Here is a 26,196-nt window from a genome sequence, read left to right as displayed (position 1 = left end):
CGTATGCAAAACACAAATGCACTCGTTTACACATACCAACGAAAAAACCAAAAATTGTGAAATAAGCAATGTTAAAATACCCGCAATTTATTTGTTACGAATGAGCGGTATGTACTACATGGCGTATGAGTAATGCAAAATACCACAGCCGCGGTACTATAGCTTCCTTAGTTTTGTTAAATTTTCGTTTCGTTGGCATTAACACAGAAATGCGAAGAGCAATATGTTCGTAGTTCCCTGCCGTACAATTATGTGTGTACGTATGTATATGTATACGTTTTTTAAAATGTGAATGTAGGTACATAGTATATTTAAAATCTGTAAAATTGCTTAAATGAAATTTACGACTGTTAAAGAGTTTTCGTAGTTGACTTTAATGCTTTTCTGTGAATATTCATGTAAATGTGGGATGAAAAGCTGTGGTAAAGGGTTCAGCATTCATTAAGATAGTCAAATATTGGAATGCATGGATGCATATGTTGGAATTGCCTGAGTGACAGTATATACATATTTTGCAGCATAGACTAAATAAATTGCCATTAAGCAACACTGATATGCAAATGCAACACTACGTAATAAATAAAGACGTTATAAGACGTACCGGACAAAGCCCATGACGAACAACGTACAGATCCAAGTGAAGTAATAATATATTTACTGATTCTCTGATATATAGAAAGAAGATATTAGGTCAACATTATAGCGGGACTACTTTTCAAACTTTGTTTTACACGAGCAAATTAAGACTCAAAACGTTCCATATCTTATAATACAAAGTCCTGGTCGAGTACACATACCATTAAAGGCAAAGCTTTTCAATCAGTATTAAGCAGTATTAAGCAGTATTAAGCGCAAAATCTCCTGCATTGGAATTAAAACGTGACTACAAGTTTTTATAACTTTGAAGGACTTTGGCAGGACTTGGAATTGGCCCGAAAAGTTCCAGTTTGCCGATAAATTACGATAATTTGATATATATCGATAACTCGATGAATTTCACGAACATTTAAATTCGATAACTCAATAAAACTCGACAAATTTCGATAACTATCGATGACTGTGCATTTCGAAGATTCGATGAATCTCTATAACTTAAAAAATTTACATATTTCGATATAAATCGATATATCGATTACTCGATAAATTTGGATAACTATAAGTTTCGATAACTCGTTATACTCTAATATCTCGATAGAATTCGATAAGTTCAATAAAATTCGATTACTCGACAAATTTTGATAGCTACCGATAACTGATAAAAGAAATAGCGATAATTCGATAAACTTTAGATAACTATACATTTCGATGACTCTTAACACTTTTGTATCTCGATAGAGTTCGACAAACAGAAAAAAATTTAGATACTTATATAACCCTAGAAATTTCAATAACTCGATTAAGTTTGAAAATTCCAAAAACTTCGATTCGCTTATTCGCTGTTTCGTTAACTCCAAAAATATCTATAATTCAGTAAAAATCAATAACTTGATAAATTCCATTAACTTGACGAACTTCGGTAATCCAATAAATTTGTATAACCGAATAAATCGATAGATTCCGATAACTCAATAAACATGGTTAACTCTGTCAATTTCGATGGCTCGATAATTTAATGACTGAATTTTTCATTGCTGTCATTTTTACTTTTATCCTCAATTTTGCTTTGACAAAAATTCAGTTATTTCTTCATCATCACATTTATATTTATTGCAAAGTCTAATTTCAAATTAAAATACAAATTTAACAAAATGCGAAAACAACTCAAACGGAACAGGTTGCAACGACAACTATACACACTTACAGAATTTTTTAAACAACGATTATTGATATGTAGATAAAGAAGCCTAACTAAATGTCAGTCCGAAATTTATTTCAAATAAGAATATTGCCGAACTTTTGTTACAACCCCTTATTTAGACTATTATTTAAGTTATTGCTATAAAAAAGGCAATTGATAGCTAAGGAAACTTATGCTTTCTTTGTAACAAACAACAGCTGTAAAAATTGTATTGCTATCTACATTAAAAATGCCTATTTTACCCTTTATTAGCCCTTTTATTATTTTCTATTTATATTAATAAAACCGTCATCCTCCAAAATTCCACTCAACACAATTGAAAGTTATTTATTATTTACATAACGTATACAAATCACTGATTCAAAATATCCCTTAGCTGGCCATTTTATGCCATAAGTTGGGAAACTAATAAATCGAGTGGACCTACTTTTAAAATAACCTTCGTTCTGTGAAGTAGAAAAAACAACACATTCTAACGGGCATGGAATTTTTAATCACAACTTTCTCCGTTTTGCGCAAATCAGTTAAAGTAATTCGCAACGTTACACATTGACACAGCTAGCTCCAAAAAAATTAAAAAAAAAAAAATATTTCAGGAACCTCCACCATAGTATATAATTAGAATACTAAATAAGGTACTCAGTATTTGGAGTTTTAAATGCCCGTAAAAAATACTTATTAAGTTTTAACAGTGAAGTCGGCTTACGTCTTGAAGGCTAAGCTTTTCTGAATTAGTGATTTTGGGCAATTTTCGAGTAGATTATCGCTAAGAAAATTATTTGTTGGTATTATCTAGCTCTAGAATCTTGATACTCAGGTATTTAAATATATTTTGCTAATATTTTTCTTTATATTATAAATAGTTTTGGATAGCCAAGGCGAACTTAGTTATATAGATAAATAGTTAGAAAATTATTAAATACCACTGCGCCACAGATGAAACCAGCCCGAACTTTGTTAACATTTTCTGAAAGTACACCCATCCGGCAGTAAAACATTCGATAGATTTGCCAGAAGTTAGCTCGCATTTTTGTTTTATGGCCTACTAAAGTTTTCATGTCCCGGTCTAAGTAGTTTTCAAAAAAGGGGGAAAAATGGTTAAAATAAATGTCTGAGCGAAGTTAAAGGTTAAGACATGTATAGTAAAATTGTATGAGAAATATTTTCGTGGAACATCTTAACCCACTAGCTCCCACCTGAAAGGGTCGTTTTGACCCTTACTTCAAGAAATTCAAATTTGAAAGGTCGTTGGAGGATCGATATATTCTAGAATATAATTCTTCGGAAAATTTTACTAGGGATCTTTTCAGGCAAAGTCTATATGAAATTAAAACGAAAAATCTATGCGAAGAAGGAATAAGAGCCAACCTCAATTTTAAAATTTTGTTTGTAGACAAAAGCCAAGTTTTTTTTGCTGATTTTTTATTTAAATTTTTTAGAGGCTTTTACGTGGCTGGCAGCAAGTTGTTGCCTGACAAGACCCCCAGTAAAATTTTCCGAAGAATAATTTTCTAGAATATATTAATCCTCTAACGAACTTCCCAATTTTCTTTTTGTGGTGTTTCTTGAAGTAAGGATCAAAACGACCTTTTAAGGCGGTAGCTAATGGGTAAAATGTTCTACGGAAATATTTTCCATACAATTTTACCATATATATCTTGATCTTTAATTACGGTTAGACATTTATTTTAACCATTTTTCGACTTTTTTGAAAATGAATTAAGCCGGGACATGAACACTTTAGTAGGCCATACATCAAAAGAGAATAGTTTCAAGCAAAAATATGTCTAGTTATTTGATCAAAGAGCTAAAAAAGACGAACAAGTGGTCGTTTCGAGGATCTAAAAACCAAATTGAGTTATCTCATGTCCCAATGTAAGTCAATATTTGCGAAAAAGAGCAAAATAGATAAAAAATTTAATAGATGGAATAAGCAGTTCCTTGTCACATCGCTTTCTTTCCCACGGAATTGTAAAAGCGAAAGCAATTTCGTTAATTAACTTCAACTTTAGAATTAGACTACATCATGGTACAACCGTCCACCTACTCTGACGTATGGACTAGAAATAATATCCTTTTGCAATTCTTCCTATTGGACAATTCTCAGAGGAATCACGACTAATTCTTACCTAATTGTCTTTTAACGCGCAAATAGTCTATTCTCTTGATAGCCAGATGTTGAACATTTCCGTTGGAAATACCTATTGAAGGATCTTACTCTTCGACTTTAAATTACAAAAGATAGGGGACGTGGGGGGACCGTTTTAACGTAGCACGGGCAAAAAATATTGGCTAAAATTTGTCATTTTGTTTGCTAGATACATATACGTTTTACGTTTTTTCAGTTCACTTGCACAATATTCGCATTCGCAAAAGCTCCACATTGATTATTGCGAAAGCGAATGCGAATGTTAAAATTAATGCGGAAGCTCCGCGGTTGCGAATGCGGATGCGAATATTCGCAACAACCCTGGTATGTACATACATATGTTGATAATTGCCACACGTTTTGCAAACTATTCACAAAATTTCAAATTAAAATAATTAGATGTAACATTTCACTTGTTAACATGTATTCTAATTTATTTTCGGAGCTGCAAATTATTTTTAAAGCTTTATTAAGTATTAGATATAAAATTTAATTAAACGAATTATTTTCGAATACTAATTATTATGCATATCGAGCATTTTTAATGGCAATTAACTCCTCATGCCAAAGAAATTAGTATGCATAAATAAATATGGACAAAAATGTTGGTAATTTTTGTACAGATATATTAGTTTATTATTATTTTTATTATTTTTTTTCTGGATTGTCCGGATGTCCGGATTCCTGAAAACGCGGGCATAAGATGATAAAAGTAGTTGTAAAATAATATTTAATTAAATATACAAATGCGTCATAAAAAGGTATTTGAAATACAAACTACTAGTATTTAAGTACAAAAATACGTTTTTTGAAAATAGAAATACATTTGAAATAACTTTCACACGTACATACATACAAAGGCCTTCCAGAAGGGCTTTTACAGGACGTAGATCTTAAAGTATTTGCTTGAGGTTTATATCAAATATGTGTTATTGCAACTTAGAATGTATATTGAAATTCATTTGTAATCAGTGATCGGACTTCTACCACATTGTGGTAGATCTGCCACTTTTGTGAGCACCATTATATCAAGAATGATATAATACAAGATTCCGCATTCCCGAAGACGATGAATATTCTCAAATAAAAGTAAACAAAGCCGAATGAGAGGATAAAATAAACTGTAAAATAGTAAATTTTCTCAGTAGTCAATTTTTCGACGTGGTTTTATTGTGTTAAATTGCTAAATATATGACTTATAAAAAGAATTAATAGCGAAAATGTTAAAAACGGCGATTTTTGTGAAATTATCAGGCGGTTTACCTTAACTTGAAATTTTTCAAAATCGGCAAATCTTAACTAGCTGTTTCTGGAACGTGCCACATTTGTTCGCTACTTCGTAATGTGATAAAAAGAAAAGCTGGCAGCACTTCACAAGGTTGAAGAAATCTCTTAAAACATGTTCGAAAAATATCTTGATATGGAAGGAACTGCTTTACACTGTCAAGGAAAAATCTTGCACTTTATTATACTAAAATTAAATTATTTTAGAGTCTAATTAAAAAGTTTGCAATTTAGGTGAAATCTGCAGGATTTTTTTAATTTTTTTACAAAGCTTGGTCCAAACCCAGAGATCTACCACATTTTTTTTTGAAATCTACCAGATCTTTTTACAGATTCTACCACACAAAATATATTTTTTAGTCCGATCACTGTTTGTAATGCTAAATAATATAAATTTATGCATTCGCGTAAATTGTAAATGGATAAGCCTTTCTGCAGGGAAGCAATTATCAGCCCTTCATGGTAGGCCTGTTGACAGATATTATTTCGAGAAAGTGGAGAATTTCGTTTAATTGCGAACTAGCATTAACACTGATAATAAAGTCAGTATGGAAATCCGACGTAGAATCACTCTTGCCAACAAGTGCTACTTTGGACTTAGTAGGGAATTCAGGAGTAAAGTCCTCTCTCGACGTACGAAAACCACACTCTATAAGTCACTCATCAAGCCTGGTACCTGCTGGTATATGGGGCAGAGGCATAGACAATGACAACAGCCGATGAGGCGGCTCTTGGAGTACTCAAGAGAAGGATTTTGCGGAAGAATTACGGGCATTTACGCGTTGGCGACGGCGAGTACTGCAGACGATGGAACGATGAGCTGTATGAGCTTTACAATGACATGGACATAATGCAGCGAATTAAAATACAGCGGCTCCGCTGGTTTGGCCATGTCTTTCGAATGGCCACCGACGCTCCAGCTCAGAAAGTATTCAACTCGGAACCCGCTGGTGGTAGCAGAGGAAGAGAAATGCCTCCTCTGCGATGGAAAGACCAGGTGGAGATGGACTTGGCTTCACTTGGGCATTTTCAATTGGCGTCAGTTGGAACAGAAGAGAAACGGCTGGCGTGTTTTGTTAAACTCGGCCAAAATCGCTTAGGCGGTTACAGCGCCAAATAAGAAGAAGAAGAAGATGGGTAGGCCTTATGGAATGGCTTCACTTAAAAAGGCCTACCTAAATTATCTTCTTTGGAATCATATGTTCAAAGGACAGGACTAGCTACGACGGGGGAAACTTTCGCCATTTGTTTTGAGGTTAGAAGAAAATCTTGACATGATGGAGCAAAACTGACTTCAGATTCATACTCAGCGACCCCAAAAACATATAAAACACTTGGCATGGAAAATTTTTGTCTTAATAACTAGCTCAAACTTTGTACACTTACCGATTTATGAACACATTATACAAGTAAAGAACACTCCGTTTCTAGCACCTTCCACCTATCGACAAATAAGAGTACTAGTGGAAAAATTTATTTTTTTCTTGATTTTTCTTTCAGTTGCTTTATTTCGAATACTCAGCTCTGGTGTAATTTTCAAGAATATGTTATATGGAATATATTACTTTAACTCCGTTTTCAAATATCAAATAATAAAAAAGTTACGTGAAAAACAGGAAAACTTTGTTAAATTTTAATAATCCAGAATCACTGATTTTTTAGCTAGTTTTGGGACTACATCGAGCGGGTATTGTTTCAGATCGGATAAAACACTACAGTAACTCTTAATATAATATACATATTTTCTTCTCAAAAATACCCAACAGATATAGCGATTTTGAGCATATACCTACGAAACTATGCATAATCACCAAAATCAAATGTTCCTGAGATATGCCCATATGTGTACTAAAATAAGGTCGAATTTAAAAGATGAAACTTTAAAGATTTTATCAATTAAAAATGAATACGTAGATTCTCTAAATCAACTCTTTTTTAACCAACTTCACAAAAAGGAGAAGGTTATCAATTTGTCGGAATATTTTTTTATTTTTCTATTATGTATGTTACCGCATAACTTTGGACCGATTCAATAATTATTTTCTTAAAGGAAAGGTGTTGCCTCACAGGTGGTCCCATACTAAATTTTTTTAAATCCGGTCATTGGATCATGAAGAGGTAAACGATAACACAGCCACACAAAAAAAAATTTGTGTTCTGACCCAAAGGTCTCACTATGTGTACTTTATGTTTTTGGGGTCGCTGAATCCGAATCCGAGGTCCATTTAACCCTATCAGTTCAGGGTTTTGATATAACCCCAGAAAACCAATATGGAGGACACCTTTTGGAAAAATTCATCGGATTCGCTTGAAACTCGTTACTCGGGGGTTTTCGGGGTCGCTAATTACGAATATGATATTATTTTTTCAAAATTCAAAATGGCGGATCCAATATGGTGGACACATTTTTGTAAAATTCATCAGATTCGCTTGAAAATCGTTACTCAGGGGTTTTGGGAGTCCGGAGTTTGGGAGTTTTGGGATTGGATCCGCCATTTTGAATTTTGAAAAAATAATATCATATTCGTAATTAGCGACCCCGAAAACCCCCGAGTAACGAGTTTCAAGCGAATCCGATGAGTTTTTCCAAAAGGTGTCCGCCATATTGGTTTTCTGGGGTTATATCAAAACCCTGAACTGATGGGGTTAAATGGACCTCGGAATCGGATTCAGCGACCCCAAAAACATAACGTACACATAGTGAGACCTTTGGGTCAGAACACAAATTTTTTTTTGTGTGGCTGTGTTTTCAAGCGAATCCGACGAATTTTACAAAAAGTGTCCGCCATATTGGATCCGCCATTTTGAATTTTGAAAAAATAATATCATATTCGTAATTAGCGACCCCGAAAACCCCCGAGTAACGAGTTTCAAGCGAATCCGATGAATTTTTCCAAAAGGTCTCCGCCATATTGGTTTTCTGGGGTTATATCAAAACCCTGAACTGATGGGGTTAAATGGACCTCGGATTCGGATTCAGCGACCCCAAAAACATAAAGTACACATAGTGAGACCTTTGGGTCAGAACACAAATTTTTTTTTGTGTGGCTGTGTAATCTTAAATTTTTATATGAGAATTTAAATCGGTTTTGTTTTTTGCCTAAAAATTATTTGTTTACATATCAATTTTGAATATAACAACTGTTTAGAGGAAATAATATGATTTTTTTCAGTCTTCATGACCTCGATCCCGAACGCTTGCTGGATCGCAATTTTTATGCGGGATTTGATAACCCAATTGTACGGAAAAACCTTATGATATGACGAATATTTAAAATACTGTTACGATTATCCTTGAACCCTCGTCCGGATTACCCAAATATACTCGGGCTCGTATCGCTGGATTGTTAAATAAATGCTAACGATGACCAAATTGTAGTACAATTAACTTTATTGTACAACAAACAATTTACAATATTTGCTAATACAGTAAAAACACTTTACAATACTTGTTAAAGCAATAACAACGCTTTACTACTTGTTAACACAATTAAACTTATAGCTTGCTTATTCGCAACTCAATTCTCCGCTCAGTTTACTTGTAGCTTGCTGACTTGTAACTGTCCCAACTCCGCTGTGTTGTGGCTCTTATATACCTGCGCTCACACTTATGGCAACTCTAGAACGTTCTGAAGTTTATCGCTCATTCTCTTTCTCTCGCTGTTCGCAGTGTTCATCCAACTTGACGTTTCTCTTTGTGGAACATTCTACGTCATTCCTCGAACATTCTGCCTATTTCTCGTTGTTCGCTTTGTGTTGCCGCAGTATTCGCCACAATACAAATACAAAAAACTTTTGTAAAAATATGTTTATATATACAAAATACAAATACGTATTCTCAGTTTTGCATTTGTATTTCAAATACTTCTATTTGAAATACTTAACATATCTTCACATCACACGATTAGTAATATGTAGAATTATTTCTAAATTTTACTATTGATTAGGTGAAGCTGATTACTAAGTAGTAGCGTGATACTACCTCCCACTGCGACTATGTAGAGAATTTCTCTCCACAAAATGATATATGCTTTCTCGAGAACGAGAATCAGTGTGACATAAGGGAGTGATATAAGCAGCTATGCGCTAATGCGCGTTTTCGGAATACCGAACCGCTATGCAAAGTTCGGCCCTCTGCTAGGTTAGTATAAAAATTAATGTTTTTGACAACTCATGCTTCGCAAGATTGGCCCAATAAATGGGTATCACGCAGTGGTAATGTATGTAATTTCATATCAACGTTTTGTGCTCCGAATGTTGTTTTTATTATATTTAGCAACATTCACCTAATTGCGTATAGATTTAAAATGTAGATTATTTTTGCATGCTGAATTGCATTAGGCTGACAACACATGATACCAGCCAAATTGGTGTTTGGGGAAAATTCAATTAAAATAAATTTAAAAGCATTTATGTGGCATTTAAATATAATTTCGTCACGAGTGAAATATGCGATGTGTTTGTGGTTCACTGGGCGTGCAAGTAATAAATACTTGTCAAAAGGTATATGCTAAACGGTAGAAATAATTTTAGTATATTTAAAGTGAGCAGTGGGATTTTGTTTACATCTACATTTATGTGTATGTACATATCTACATAAGTATGTGCATACAAGAGCGTTGCAGTCGTATAAAAACAAATAAAATTTTATTGTTTAATTAAATTTGTTTAGCTATTTTTAGTTATTACAATAAATGAAATTGTTTTGACGTTTTTTTAATAATTAATACATAAATTATTCCAAATAAAAATATCGATATTATGATCTGTACTAATTTATTTTATACTTGTATACTAAAGCATGTTAACTTACTCACACCTTATTTTCAGGTCTGACAATGTGTTACCAAAGGCTGTCTGTAAACAACAACAATCACAATAACTTGGATGCAAAACCAACACATATGCCACCGTTACACTATCCACATGGCCACAGACGGAATGAACCATACTTTGACATGACAATGCCGAAGAATATTACATCGCTCGTGGGCAAATCTGCATATTTGGGATGTCGTGTCAAACATTTGGGAAATAAAACGGTAAGTAAATTGTAATGTCATGTTCACTTTTACAGTAATGGTAACGACAAGGAATACACATGTACATGTATGTAAATAGGACCCACATGCTGGTGTTGCTTGATTTTTTCGATAGGGTGGGAAACATTTCCGTTATCGCTTGCTGAGTTTGGTTTGAGGCAAAACCGGATTCGGTGTTTGAATATATTTAGTGTAATTTACCATCCTTACCTAAAAATTATATTAAACTGTATCAATAAAAATTTTCTTATTGGTTTCCATCAGGATTTATACACTTTTTCGTACGCAATTGGTGGAGCATTTTTCCCGCAATAAAGTCGGTACCTCAAAAACATGGTTTTGGAATGCGTCAACAGATCCTTAAGGCGTTAAGCAAATCGCCAGCTTATCCTTGCTGTACGGGAGCAAAAAGTCATTTGTTGGAAAGAGCATTTGTCGTTGTTCGTTGTTTTTCCCCTTCACTCAATAACGGTTTACCAAGCAAATGACCAATGAAGGGCCAACTATTACCCGTTATTGTAATATTGTATGAATTTATGGTAAGAGCTTGAATGCCTGCCGCTTATAACCAGATTTTATTCGCATCTACGAAACGATATCTTAATTTTCGCTTCACTAGGCATATTATTTCATATCTCTTTGAGTAGCTTCAGTAACATCGCGCAGCTAAAATTTTGGCTTAAGAAATATTTAATGCCGTGCAATTTTATCCCATTTATCGACTATTGCCATTCTTCGAAAAATTTGAAACATTTAATATAACACCATCCGACAAAAACAAATAAATTTCAAAACACACGAAAGAATCGATATACTCACGAAACAATGAGCCAAATATAGTGAAACTGCGTTTTTAGTTTTTCACTCCGACGTAAGGATTTTTTCAATGGACTTTGAAATTTTAAAGGTACGATTAATTCAAATATCGGTGTATATTACAGTGGGTACCAAATGAGAGAAACAATTTTGTAGAATTTAAAAACAATAAAGTTTTTTTGGTTTACAAAGACGAGTAGGTATTGAAAATGTGCGTTTAATAAATTTTATCTTTTTAAGTAAATAAAGTTTGCGAGTCGTAATTCTATGAAGAGGTCGTGCGTATATTAGTCCTCAAACAATAATTTTTTCAAAAAAAATTTTGCAAACTTTCAAGAATATTTAAGGGCAAAATTTTTAAAGGATATTTCCCATACCCATACGTCCTTATGGATCAAAAATTTCTTCTGTTATAATTCTATAGAATTTTTTCATTTATATGATACCGTTTGTTGTTATTTTACATCGCACTGAATTTTTTAAATCATTTTTTTTTTCAAATAAACATATTCTTTTAATTTAAAAGTATTCTAAAAAAAATCCCTAAACCGAATAATGAATGGATTCCGAAAAAAAATTAAGAAAAAAATTCTACTCGCGCGCATATTTTCATAGACACAAATGGTGTCCTTAGAATTTGAAATCTAGCCTGGTGGCATGCGGTGAAATGTTGCTTTCGGTCGTTCAATTATTAAAAAAATTTATAAATTTTTTGATATTTAAAAAAATATTTTCACAATATCAGATATTGTCCACTTTTTTTTGTGGTAAAAAAGATATAATAAAAGCAACCAGAAAAACGATATAATATTAAAAATTCACATAAAAAAATTTTTTGTTGAGTGCTTTGGGGATATCCCTTATGTTCAAAATTTACCCTTTTCCAGAAATCTGGGATTGAATTTTGACCACCTAGCTTATTCCAAACGCCACTGTTTTAAGAAGAGTACTTACATATTCGAGGAACGGACTTTTAGGACCAAAAAAGCTATAAAAAATAAAATGGCTAATGGCTACTTTTAGAACTCTTCTTCATTGCAAATTTAACTTTGAAATACATTAGTTAGTTCTTCTAAAAGGGATATACAAGGTCAGCATAAACATCATCCATGACAGTTAAGTCTAAAGTGGATTTTTATGTAGGAATCTCACTTTTGTGGAAACCGCTGATAAGTCATATTGATCGATATATCAAATTTTTAATTTGATTGAGGCTTTAACCCTTCGTCGGGCGCTACTGATCTGTAAGGCACAGTCAGCACGTTTTTTTACATCGCCGTGACCTTTTATACCGTTAACTTTGCTGACGCTCTCTAAACAGCAAAACCACTGAGTTCCATGTTCGACTATGAAGTTTGTGATGGCTTGATGTTCTTCAGTATATTGCGTGAAGAGTTTCTTAATCTCTTTTATTGCTCCAATGAAGTTCTTTCCACAGTCCGAGAAGAGTGTATGGCAATTGGCGTGACGTGAAATAAAGCGACGATAAGCTGCTAAGAACCCGTCTGTGGCATGGTCGCTCACTAACTCGAGATGAACAGCTGATGAGACCATGCATACAAACACGCATGTCAAGGCCTTTTGAGTTTTGGCGCCTCGGCCACGCCAATTGGATACTGTAACTGGACCGGCATAGGCGACACCAGTATTGTAGGATGGCCTGGATGGAATGAATCTGGCTTGAGGTAACTGACCCATTAATTGTTGTGCTCGGATTCCTCTTTGTCGAGAACAGTCAGCACAATATAGGATGTGCGTTTTTATTGGATACCTTCCACCAATTATCCAATAGATCTGCCTAATTGTTGATAGAGTTGCACTCCACCGTGAAGTGTCTTTAGATGAGCGTGCCTTATTACCAGAGTGGTAAATGGAGAGTTTTTTGGCAAGATTTCAGGATGCTTGCTTTCAGGATCCAGCTGAGAGTTATAAAGTCGTCCTCCAACTCTTAAGATTCCTTCTTCCTCGATAAAGGCGGTTAGACGGCTTAATACATAAGTATGTGGAAGGTTTTGATTTGCTGACAGTGTCTTAAGCTCATGAGCAAAATATGCTGCTTGGGTTGACTTTACACAGAAATTTCTTGCTCTTTCTAAGTCAGTGGGAGTGACTGATGTACAGAGATCTGGCACTCTTCTGAGTCTTGACGTTGCTTTGAAGCTAATAACAGTGATTCTTAAGAGTCTAAATATGCTAGAGTACCTGGTAATGAGATCCCATTGAGGTGGTTTTGTTGAAGTCGTTGCAACGAATGATAGACCAGCCTGTGCTTCCAAGGTGCAGGCCTGATCATGGAGAGGTTGTAGCTGTGGCCAATGTTTCGTTGACTTAGAGAGCCAGGTGGGTCCCGTCCACCACAAAGTATTGTTGACTAATTGTGAAGCGTTGATGCCTCTTGATGGGCAGTCAGCTGGATTGTCCTTACTTGGAATATGATGTCATTTTGCGTCAGGCACAAGATCTTGAATTTGATGAACTCGATTCCTTACGAAGTCTTTCCATCTGGCTGCTTTAGAATTGATCCACGTGAGTGCCACTGAGGAGTCCGTCCACAAATGAATGAGTCTATGTTCACATGAAGTGTAGCTCGAACATAATGTAGAAGTTTGGCCAGAATTAGCGCAGCATTTAATTCTAGCCTCGGGATCGTGATTTTCTTGAGGGGTGCTACTTTAGTTTTTACTCAGGGTTGTGAGATTGAGGGCCCTGTGGACGGCGATTGTATTCTTATGTAGATTGCTGCAGCCTGGCTAGTTGAGATGCATCAGAGAGTCCGTGAAATTCACATAATGAGTATCGGTATGTGGATATCCATCTTGGAAGTAATACTTTGTCTAGATGTGGCAGATCTTCTCTAATGTTTAGCCATTATTTTTCAAGTGATTGTGGAACTTGCTCATCCCAACCCAGGGTGTGCAACCAGAGCTCCTGCAATAGCATTTTGGCGCGCACCGTGTGTGGAGAAACGAATCACAGTGGATCAAATATCTGAGCTACTTCAGACATAATGAGGCATTTTGTGATTTTGGTACTGAATTCCTTGATTGTGGCGTGAAGTTGAAGTTATCTGTTGAAGGATTCCAATTTAATTCGTGTATTTTAGTAGTGCAGTCGTCGAATGATATTGATGATAATGAGCTTGAAGACTAGAATATACTTTCAAGCACTGATGTATTGTTTGAGTTCTACTTTGCAAGGGCAAAACCGCCCGCCTTGCATTGATTAAAGAGTTCTTTAGCAACAATTTCTTAAGTGTCAGGATCATCAGCTCCACCAAAGATGTCGTCAACATATCTGCCCTTTGTTATTGCTTCCAAAGCTGAAGGATAATTACTTCCTTCATCTTCAATTAATTGAAGTAAAACGCGAATTGCCAGGTATTGAGCTGATATGCCATATGTTACTGTGGTCAGCTGGTATGGCGTGATGTTGTTCTGGTTATCCAACCAAAGACTTTGCTGGAGGTGCCAATCATCTTCATGTACCATAATTTGGCGGTACATTTTCGTGATATCCGTTGCGAATACATACTTGTGTTGACGTACCCACAACAGAATGTCGGTAATATCTAGCTGAATTTTTTCTTCAGTTAAATTAATGTCATGTAGTGAGTATCCGGATGTAGTGGGGCTGGATCCGTTGAAAACCACTCTAAGCTTAATGGTTGTACTACTTGTTCGCAGGACCCCATGAGGTGGCATGAAGAACCTATTGTCGAAGTGTCATGTTTGGTCTTCACCATATCACCAAGTTCTTCGTAGTCACGCATGAATTGATTGTAGAGCTGGTTATATTGTTCATCCCTTTGAAGCCTTCGTAATTGACGTTGAAGACATTTGTATGCTGTATTATATGACTCACCTAGTGACGTGTCTGGAGATTTTAATGGTATTCGGACAATATATCGACCTGATGAGTGACGCTGATGAGTTTTCTTTAAATAGTCCTCGCATTTTTGGTCTTCGGGTGAGCGCACGTTGTCTTGCGGATTAGGAACTTCTTCCTGAAGCCAGAATTCGTTAAGAACTGTTGTATTGCACTGTTGTCTTGAGACACCGTTGTATAAAAGACATTAGGTTATATGGTTGATGTGTGCTGAACTGGTCCAAGTACCAGCCAACCAAAAATGGAGGACTGGGCTATGGGAGTGTCTGGTGAGTTGTAGATGATATCTGGCTTTATTATCTGGCCATAGTACTCGGCTCCAATGATGATGTCTATTTTCTGAGGTGTCAAAAAGGTTGGATCAGCTAGTTCCAGATGATTGCGGTGAGACCAACTCGTAAACGAAGTGTGAAAAGATGGTAAACATGACGTATGGCTCTTTAGGATGTGAGCCTCGATAGTGATCATTGCAGATGCAGTGTTTCCAACTGAGCAAAACAAAATGGGCTAGGAGTTAACCCATATAAAGCCTAACTTTGCTTGTTCACAAGGAAAACAAAAGCTTCGGGATTCCCCTTACCAAAGCTGGTAAGGACTATTCCGAACCTTTCCTCCGAGGGTAAATACTTAGGTACTATCCTTGACTCCACACTTACGTGGAGGCGTAACGCAGAGGAAAGAGCAAGGAAGAGGCTAGCAGCGTAGTATCCCCCTAAAAGGACTTTCGGGAAAAACTGGAGTATGTCACCGCATATCATTCACGGTATGTACACTACAGTTAAACGACCGATTTTAACCTGGATAAAAGCAGAGAATAATTGGAAGAGTACAGAGGCTCGCAAGTCTCGGTATATTTGGTGCCGTGATAAGCGCACCACATGAAGAGCTGAACATGGTATTTTACTTGAGGCCACCACAAGTATTCGTAAGACGTGCAGCCCCAAAAGGGGCCCTTAGACTGAGGGAATCAAAATTGTGGAAGCAGACCAACAACGGGCACGAAGCGGTTTTGAGGGTAATAAATAGTGGACGGCGTGATAGAATCAAGGCCGACGTAGTTGTCGAAACTGATTGCCTCATGTCATCCTGGGATTATAGTTTAAGATTCCCATACACTTTCCAACCCAGGAAGATTAAGAAGGTGGCCTTCTGTCGGTAAATCCATATACACCGATGGCTCAAATATTTGAAAAGGAGTCGGCTCGGATCTGTACTCCAAGGACCTTCAAATAAGACAATGATACCGTCTGCCTGATAACTACAGTTTCTTTCTGGAGGAGATGTTTGCCATAAATAAGGCGACTTCTCTCATACGGGACAGTGAGTCTCAGTCAGGGAACGTCACTTTATTCGTTGACAGCCAGGCGGCATTTAAAACATTAGGCTCCAAGTAAAGGCTCTTCATGGTGTCGTAAAAGGGCACTGTACTATAGCACCAATGCTCCAACGATGGCGTATACCAACAAGATTCCTCTGCAAAAGTTGGCGGGATGAAGACTAAAAGGATTCGATTCACAACTTCTTATATAAATGACCAGATCTCCAGAGAAGGTGTGTCAAGCATTTGGTATAACGTTTGTTCAATAGCTTGGGGAGATAGCGGAGGTGAAAAAACAAACATCCACGGCATCATCCGGGGTGGTAAGTGGTTTGATAGACTTTATACCGATTGTATGGATTAACCGTGGTTAGAAGGATGCGCCTCCTCCTGGCACTCACAGTAGGTGTTCACAATAGGCAAATCTGCCTCCGGGTTGAAGTACGAATCATTCGTAGGCGTCTTCCTAACTCAACAACCTACCCTACAAACCTACAGTCCGGGGATCATCGCATCTCCTCAACAGAGATCTTCATCGAGTTCACTGAGACGACTTTTTTTCTTTGCAATAACAGAAAAGCGTGTGGTTTGTGATATACGAGTATTATAAGGTTTTCGTTTATACCAAAAAAAGTTGGCCCTTCTTTGTCCTCTTTGAACAAACGCTAAGGAGAGGGCAATGAAAAGGCAAAATTTGTTGTAGAAACGAAAACGTTATCAGTCATAACTGCTATTTTATAGTTCCATATTAATAGATATTTGAAAGTTTGCCAAAAAGCGAAATATGTATTGCCACTTTTGTATTTTCGTCTGGTACTTGAAAAATCAGGTTGCCAAATCACGCGTCCTTATTGTTATTTGTTGTAATTGGTGAGATTTTCTGCCTACTCACTGGCTTTGAATGAGTGAGGTAAACTATGGCATTGTACATGGCATAATACATACATATGAACATATAGAAAATGAACCTAGGCACACCATGCGGTATGGTGGTCGCGCCAGGACGGAACACATATTGACAGCATTTCACCCGCCAACCGGTGCAGAAATATGAAAATATTTCAAACATCGACAGCCAAAATCCAAGTTGCAATACAGTAGACCCAGCTAAGTGAACAACAAAATCGCAAAAATGGCAACAATGTACAAACTTGTAACTAAGCAAAGGTGGAAAGATAAGAGTTTGTGCAACTAAGAGGTACTTCAGGCTATTTGTAAAAGAGCGTTTAAGTGCCATCAAGATCCGTGGAAAGGACATGCGCGTGAGTGGTGGTGCGCTGTAAATGTTGAACGGTAGGCAGTTAGGTTGTATATAACCGTGGAAAAATAAATAGTTTTAGGATTATTTGATGCTTTGAGGAAGAAAGGCTTTTAATGCCGAACATTTAGTAAACATCTTATGCGGTAGAACATTCAGAAAACTAAGTTCTAAGTTCTAATTACACCGTGCGACAGTAAGTCTAGCATAAAAAAATAATAATAATCAATTTATGTACATACTCGCAAAACTCGGGACTTAGGAGTTTTTAGAAGCAAAGATATGGATAGTTCAAAACATTATTTCAAAAATTCAGCGCAATGTACAAATGGGCAATTAAGTATTGAAAGTGTCCATTTAAAACTTTATACTTTAATATCCCTGAAAACGTTAAATGATTACTTTCGAAAAAAATATAACTTAAGAACTAATATGTACACCACCACGTCATCGAATCTCGTCCTTCTAACTGTCAGAAAGGTATATCAGTTAATAGAATAGTATTTAAATTTTCCTCTGAAATTTTACTGTATAATTTAGAAATTGTGTCTAGTAATTAAGAACTTGCCATAATTAAGAACTTGTTTTTTCAAACTTAGCATTTCTCGGTTTTTCATTGCCGCCGCTTACTCTTTTCCAATATGATCCGCTACTGAGAGATTTGGCACCGTTTGTTTCTTTTATTTGCTCCATTGCTCCTAAACGCAGACGTTGTTACATTAACTGGTATATATATAGACTTCCAACCTGGCATCGGTCGCATTTTTATGCCGCCTCGTGAACACCCCAAAGTAAGTAATTCGTGCTTTTCTCACAGCCTTCGTTGCATCAGCGCTGACATTGCGATGGCGCCAGTAGTAAGCCAAATGGCATGACCATGACTACCGGCCAGCACTTAAGTGTGCACGAATGTTGCATAAGATTTATGATGTGGCATAAAATGCGGCACTTGTGTTTTAAGCGTTTGCGGCATCAGGCAGCTGTTGAGACGTGGGGGCGATTATGTCTATGCCGCTGGCATGCCAACAGCTGTGCTGCTCATTTTCACCGTAAGTCTTCGCTGGAAGTGCGAGATATTTGGAGATACATATAATGTGTAGGTGTATTTAAGATAGTCTATATGTACATGTGGAGATGAAACTTAGGATATAAATGGGCACATATTATATGTACTTTTAACTAGCCGAAGGAAGAAGTGCATTAAAACATGTGATAATTTTTTTAAGTATTTAATATTCAACACATACAACATAATGAAGGGTGATAGAACAAATATACCACGAGCTGCGATCATTTTTTGGTCGCGCTTCAAAATATAACCCATCTGGTCCAATAATACAAACTGACTTGATTTTTCTGCTCACGTAGTCTTTCCATAAAACAATGTTTATGTGTAGGGCTCTGAATCTCATACACTCAAAAATCGAAAATATGCGCATATATTTAATATGCACTCAATAATCAAAAATATGCGCCATATACAAGTAAAATATGCAATTAGAAATATTTTCCTAATATTTTATTGCCGGAACAAAAATAAATAGCACACGTATTTTAGCAAGAAAATAACGAAAACAATTCACTGCAAAATACAATAAAAATTTATGTATACTATAAAATTAGTTTATAACCAAGCATTCAAATACAATATTGTGTAAATAGAAACAATGACAGTTTGAGAAAGTGTGCCATTTTGATTCCACATTCCGCAGGAATGGATGGCCGAGTGTCTCTAGCTTCATCCTTGCAAGGGCCTGGACACTCGCACAGGAAGTTTTCGACTGCCTATTTTGAGCCGGAGTCATAGCAATTACGACATTAAGTTAGTAGATACCTTCTTTGCTCATTCCTAAGAGAGCTTTGGTCTAAATGGGTCTTAGGACACCCAGAACTGCCGGGTAATCCTACACGATCCTGTACGGTTCCACCTCTGCTTAGCCTTCGAGTGATAAATTTCGGTGATTGTTGCTTTTATCTCCCTGAGCGAAGCGCCCATGGCCACCCCGTGAGACACATTCAGTGCGGAGCCGCACCTTGCTAGTTCGTCCGCTGTCACGTTTCCGTAAATGTCCCTATGTCTCAGGAACCATATTAGGGTAATTACGTATTGATCTGAGATATAGGAAAGCTCTCTCCTAAAGTCTTCCACTAGTTGAGATCTAAAATGGGTAGAAGAGAGTACCTCAATGACCGACTGGCTATTCGACAAGATATTCAGATGAATATTTAAGAAAAAATTATAGGGATATTTTTTTGGCAAGAGATTTCGCGATAAATTTAATGGATGTAAATAAAAAAAAATATATAAAAAATAGTAAAGTTTTGAATTCGAGAAAATATATATTTTTTTCATCGACATTTTTTCTATGATTCTCGCATTCTGGTTATCTTAATATATAAAAATCCCGTGTCACTGTGTTCGTTTACGCTAATCCCCGAAACCGCTTAACCGATTTCAATGAAATTTTGTGGGTGTGTATTGTTGGTTCCATCGTAAAAAACGGGATAGTTTTGGATCCAAGAAAAAATATTTTCTTCATCGACATTTTTTTGCATGCTTCTCGCAGCGTTCTTAAAAATCCCGTGTCGCTATGTTCGTTTCCGCTAACTACAAAGGAGAAATAGGTAGGATAGCAACAAAACAATGTATGTATTTATACATATAAACATGCGCATATCAACAGCAACAAGAAATTTACCGTTTGGATACCATCCAATGTTATTCATTCCCCTGGTTGATGTTTTAACTGTAACCAGAGAATAATACCAATATATTGTAAATTTCGATACCAAATGAAACGTAAGCAACAATGTGGCTCCCACACCGAACTCGGTATTCGGTAACTCGGTGCTCGGTATTTTTTCCCATGTATTTTTTTTTGTGCAAAATAGTGTTACACAGTGTAAAATAGTGTTACACAAACAAAATATACGGGAAAAAAAGCCGAACACCGAGTTACCGAGTATCAGTCTTCGGTGTGAAGACCCATAATATCTAGGATGCATATAACCTGTCTATGTATCGGTGTTTAGCAGGACAACGTCTGCCCGGGCTTACTGGTCTAAATATATATTGTTATACACCATTTTAAATGTCTATGTCTCCTTTCAAAAACGTTTCAATTTTGAAATCGGTTGTAGTACAGTAATAGATTGGCGCTTACACAATATGTTAATGTTTGGCCGAGCTTCTCCTTCGATTTGTGTTGTGCTCCGTGATACTATGTGCATACACTCAAGCACTTGTTTCATACCAACCATTTCCGTTGCACCATTTCCGTGTGCAATTTCCGTTGCACGTTTTCCGTGTGCAATTTCTGTTAAATTTGCCAATTTACTCCCAACCACCTAACCGCCGCTAAAGAAGTTTCATTTCAAAAAGATATACAAAGAAAGTCAAAATAACAACTCGTGCTCTTACATCCGTAGTTGTGTGAGTAAAGTATACACCCCGTAGCACGATGCAGGAAATGAAGGTGGCGTCATTCGCGGATCGCTAAACATCTCTTTGTCGATTTGACAGCATCCAATCATTTACTAACGTCACAATATTTTTGTTTACATTCACTGTTGCCAACTTGGTGCTTTTCGCACCAAATTTTGTTGTCACGCAGGGTTGCACGAAAAAAAAATTTAATGGCTAAAAATATCAAAACATAAAAATATATCAAAATATTCGCCATAAAAAGGCGTTTGGTCGCCAGCCAACATTTAGCCATTCAACGTTTTTTCGTGCAACCCTGCGAGAGTTGAACGCAAAATCGCCCCGTGCGAACATCTTTTGAAGGGTAATACGGCTTACATACGACACTGGGAATTACTTTGTTCGATCCTCCAATTACGATCGCGAATTACCCCTTTCCCATGCGCACATACTTAATTCGATTTGGCAGTTCTCTATCTCTGTGTTTTGTTTATTTTTCTTCGCTATAAAATGTATGCAAAATTTAAGTAATTGCATTTTGTACTTATAAAAAGTGCAAGTTTTGATTTGAGAACTGGTTTCGATAAATGTCCGATAAAAATTAGAGACGGCAGCGATTTGTTCGTAATTCGCATGGTAATTGGATCAGAATTACCAACAAATGTGGTAATTCGCTCTCAAAATTGAGTATGGCGAATTACGTAATTCCAAGGGTGATTGGAGTGCGAATTACGAATGAGAGACCAAACTACGTAATTGGCGTGCAGTGGGAAATCCGTATTAAATATTACTGACTACGGCTAAAAGGCATTTGTACTGTTAAACTTTCAGTACAAAAAGTTTACGTCATTTAACTGAATGTTGAACAATGTAAACTCCTTTTAAATACAATGATTATGTACGATTATGAAATAATATTCTAAACGAAATTTTTAAAAAATTTCTTCCCTTCTATAAAACTTGAAAAGGAGGACAAGGAGGACATTTTTGTTCAAAAGGAGGACAGCGAAGGACAATATTTTTGAGAAGGACAAACGGCTGGTCTGCTTAATATTCTGCATGCTGCCATTTTTTTTAATTTGGTGGCACACTCTTGAAACTTCACAGATATTTTTTATTTGCTGCCAAAGTCCCTTGCCTCTAATATCAGCATTCGATTTGAAAACTTCCCAAAGCTATTAAAAAACTCATTATGTCTTTTTGACAGACCTAGACAAACGTTTTAAGACTAAAATTGTTCCAAGACTTTATCTATTTTTTATTGTACTCGTTTCTGCAACTCCATTGATTGAAATAAATGCAAGAACACTGCTTTAGCGTTTTTGTCTGCCGAGAGAAGGAAGTGACACTAAAAAAAACAACTCGTGAGATTTGCTCACATACATACAAATTTTCGGAGGCTTTCTTGCATACTATATTAAAGTCTACCAGAAAACTCGATAGGTGGCGCTGGAGTCCAGTTATCCATAAAATTCGTATTTACATATGCACAGATTTCATGCAAATGCAAATAATGAACCTGCTAGGTGGCGCCGTACTTGTTTTTACTCTGAAATTGAAAAAAAAATACCAAAAATGTCGAATGAAATTTAGAAATTTAACTTCAGAATCAATATAATTAGGCTCTCAGAGGGCCTAGAAATTTTTACCATGGCTCAAATTAAATATCTTTAATAGCACTTAATTATAATTGTAGTTGAATGTTATAAAATTGTGAGAAGAATGCACAGCTGCATGCATTTCATTAAAACCGCAATAAATAATGCAATTACTTTTTCGTTTTTTAAACAGTGGAATGATGTTTCTGGTCTCAAAATCTATAAAATTTTTAAAAAACATACAAAGGTTTTTTGGAACAAACCCGGTAGTTCAGGTGCCGGTCCAGGCCGACCAGTAAAATCTCGGCGCAGAAATTCATCGTGCCGCTTCAGATCTAGCGTCAGCTTGATCATGTAAGCATGCAAGGCCAGATTCTTCCGAAAAAAGGAACCATAATTTTTTCTGGAAAACTCCAATTCTTTCGCGCGGCTTGGAATCGTCTAATTTGGATCGTTTACGACAGTTGCACGCACGGCAGCGATATTCTGTCTGCAAAAATCTGGCGCATCTGCGCCATTACAAAACTGATAACTTCCTGTCAGGTGGGGTGATTATGGCCCCTGAAAGTTAGGCTTAGTGCTCTTGAAGTTGCATCCGACGACTCAGAATTTCTGTCACTGTAAAAGTCTAGCAGCCTTTTACTGCCATTTCATGTTATCTCTTCAGAAGGCGTTAACTAAAATCATTAATCCACATTTATAAATTTGCCTGAAAAATACATAAGCATGAATATGTATGGTATTGATTATATAGGTAGATATGTTCTCTTATTTTTGTTCGTTCTAATTCTTTGTCCTACTCGCTATTTCAGGTGGCCTGGATACGTCATCGGGACCTGCACATCCTTACAGTTGGCACATATACGTACACTACAGATCAACGGTTTCAAACATCATATCATCGGGACATTGATGAATGGACTTTGCAAATAAAATGGGCACAGCAGCGTGATGCCGGAATTTACGAGTGCCAAATATCGACCCAACCAGTGCGAAGTTTCTCGGTGAATTTAAACATTGTTGGTAAGTGGCTTTCAGGTTAAGTCTGGGTTTATACATACAAACATATATATGTGTGTTTACAAGCATATACATTTAAGTATTTAGCACGTATATGCTTATGAATAAAAATCGTCCAAATGAATAAGAGTCAAAAACAAGCAATGTAGGGTATCTTAAGATCTAAGTCGGTTATTAATTGCAAAGGTATACTTTTAAAATGCTTTCTACAACGAAATAAAAAACTCCTTATTTCAAACCCACTTTTCAAATGGTAAATAGTCTTTTAAAAATGGTCAAGGTGTTGGAGCTTGACTTTATTCTAGACAAAAAAATTGGACTGAAAGCGAAAGATCGAAAGCTATTTAAGGAAAGCGCTTGCTTCTTTTTTATGACAGTAAAACAGTTATAATTATAAAACTGGGAACCAATCCATAAATTAGGTATACACTAAAGCTTTAATTAAAAAAAAAAAAAAAACAAGCAACTACTAATTTCATCGCTTCTTGTGGAAGGGCAACTTTGGACTCCATTCAAGACACTTCGAACTTTTTAGCAAAAGATTTTTGAAGAGGACTTCAAGCTAGTTACAATGAAGCCAGATTAAATAACATTTAGCCATTGGAGAACCTTAGATTAGATAGAGACCAAATGTGTTCTTTGAGAGATCCATGGTATAGGTTCTGATTTACCGTTGGAATTGTAGTAACATCGACCCGTATGCCTTCAGCTTGACCTCGTTCATGCAGTTGGCAAAATGAAAAATAGTTGATTTCTAAGGGGAAAAATGGAGGCTTAACCATAAGCTTTACAGCACAAGTCATCAGAGCCTCAGTTTTAGTTTTTTTGATCGCATATATCAAAACTAGATAAGCGTTGTATCGGAAACACACAGCCACAAGCTAGCAAGAAGAGACACACAAATATCCTAAAATACTTTGCAGCCTCCGAACCGAGAATGGATTTTATGGGAAACTTTTCCGTAGCAGAAATACTACATTTGCAGCTTTGCCATAGTCTAGCGATGGGCGACCGCCTTAGAAAAAAATCTTTCTATTTTCGATGTTGCTCGTACCAGCGATCATTCTAGGTCCCGCGGGTTGGTAGCAAGCTTCTCTAGCCACTCAGCCACCTCTGCTGAAAAATATCTTTCTGCTTAACGCACCAGCGAGCGAAGAACTCCCTATTTTCAACAACAGTCTTTACCAGGTTGTAATTATATGTAAAAACAATCTTAATGAATGCCTGACTTAATGGCTAAAGAACGCTTAAAGGGTAAAGAATGCTCCCTGTAGCAACGTCTGCACGAATGGAGTAGCTTTTTGTTCTAAACGAAGTTTGTCTGACTCATGCAACTTTCGAGAATAGCATGTGTATTTTCAGGAGTACGCCCTTTAATTTATATAAAATTATAGAAGGCTTGATAGACACTTAAAAAACTCAAGTGCAGTGTTTCTCTCATTCGAATGCTTTCCTTGTGTAAAAAAAAAAACTTTTAAATCTGCTCTATGTTTCCGTGCTTTTTTCTAACGTAGAACTGGTGCTGAGGTGTTGTTTGGTTCCCTGAGTATGATAGTTGTTGTAGATGTCCTCTCCGGCTCTTACTATTTAAAGCATAATTTTATTTTTTAAAAGGTAGCTCCTTTTTTCCATAATTCCGTCATAACTAGGTGCCTTGCGATTTTGAATGACATTAGCTGTGATATTTTTCAAATCTTTTATTTAGGTTTTAACAATATTTGGTTGGGTAGAACCTTCATTTGTTCTTAAACCTTAGAAAGATAGGCTTCACATGAAACAGGTCTCTAAACATACTTGTGGGAACGCCAAGTAGTAGCCTATATGTTTTGAAGCAGACTAAAGCTGAAAACTAATTGAGTTAAAAATTTTAGTAATATTGACAAATTCATTTGTTTAGCCAAATAATTTTTCGAATATTTATAAAGCTTTCAACACGTCGAATGCAGTATATGTGTTCCCACTTGTTTTCTTTTCAGTTGAATTAAGAGAAATTTCAAACTGTTTTGGGTCGTTTTTTTTTGTTGCGCTGCGCCACTTGAATTTCCATTTCTCATTTAAATACATTGTATTTAAAGATAGTATGAGGAAATGTACATAAGAAGGTGCATACAATTACGATAAAAACTTTTGACAACAACCTCCTTCAGCAACAAAACACCGTGTCGTATGCGCAACATTTATTTTCAGGTTAATGAGGCGACAATCATAAAAAGATTGTGCGAGCGCAGAACAACCATTTCATATTGCCCCATTCGCTTTTTAAATTGTGAATACAATTACGTTTCAACAAAAGTTACAATGAAAATTTCCCGTCGTAGTGGAAACTGTAAATAACATAAAGCAAAGTTTTTATATGGTGTATGAAGGAGTGCAAGAGTAAAGCAAGAAAACAGTATTTTTTCAACAACAGCATCGCCGGTTGGTTAAGAGCATCAACGTCGAATAGCAACACAAAAAATTAATATTATAATTAAAATTAAGCAAAAAAGCAAGAGTTGAGAAAATGGAAATTTGTTCAACAAACTTTTTCACTAAGCTAGCACATTGTGGGTATACATAGGTGTGTGCGTGTGTCTCGTATAAATACGCACTTGCTCGCTTCTG

At 36.2% G+C, this 26,196-nt stretch overlaps 1 protein-coding gene across 1 annotated transcript in view; it reads left to right on the top strand.

Annotated features, from left to right (window-relative positions):
- The window catches only part of LOC118745941, a 222,809-nt gene that overhangs the window by 150,877 nt on the left and 45,736 nt on the right, over positions 1-26,196 (top strand). Inside the window, exons 2-3 of the mRNA XM_036479608.1 lie at positions 10,062-10,273; positions 23,385-23,595. Of these exons, the coding sequence (XP_036335501.1) occupies positions 10,062-10,273; positions 23,385-23,595 (423 nt within the window). The remainder of the gene's footprint in view (positions 1-10,061; positions 10,274-23,384; positions 23,596-26,196) is intronic.

The sequence above is a fragment of the Rhagoletis pomonella genome, unplaced genomic scaffold (genome assembly GCF_013731165.1).
Source record: "Rhagoletis pomonella isolate Grant_MI unplaced genomic scaffold, Rhpom_1.0 Rhpom_scaffold_00010, whole genome shotgun sequence".
In the NCBI taxonomy this organism is placed as follows: domain Eukaryota; kingdom Metazoa; phylum Arthropoda; class Insecta; order Diptera; family Tephritidae; genus Rhagoletis; species Rhagoletis pomonella.
Note: the sequence above shows the minus strand (reverse complement) of the source record. Positions and strands in the feature narration are given on the sequence as shown.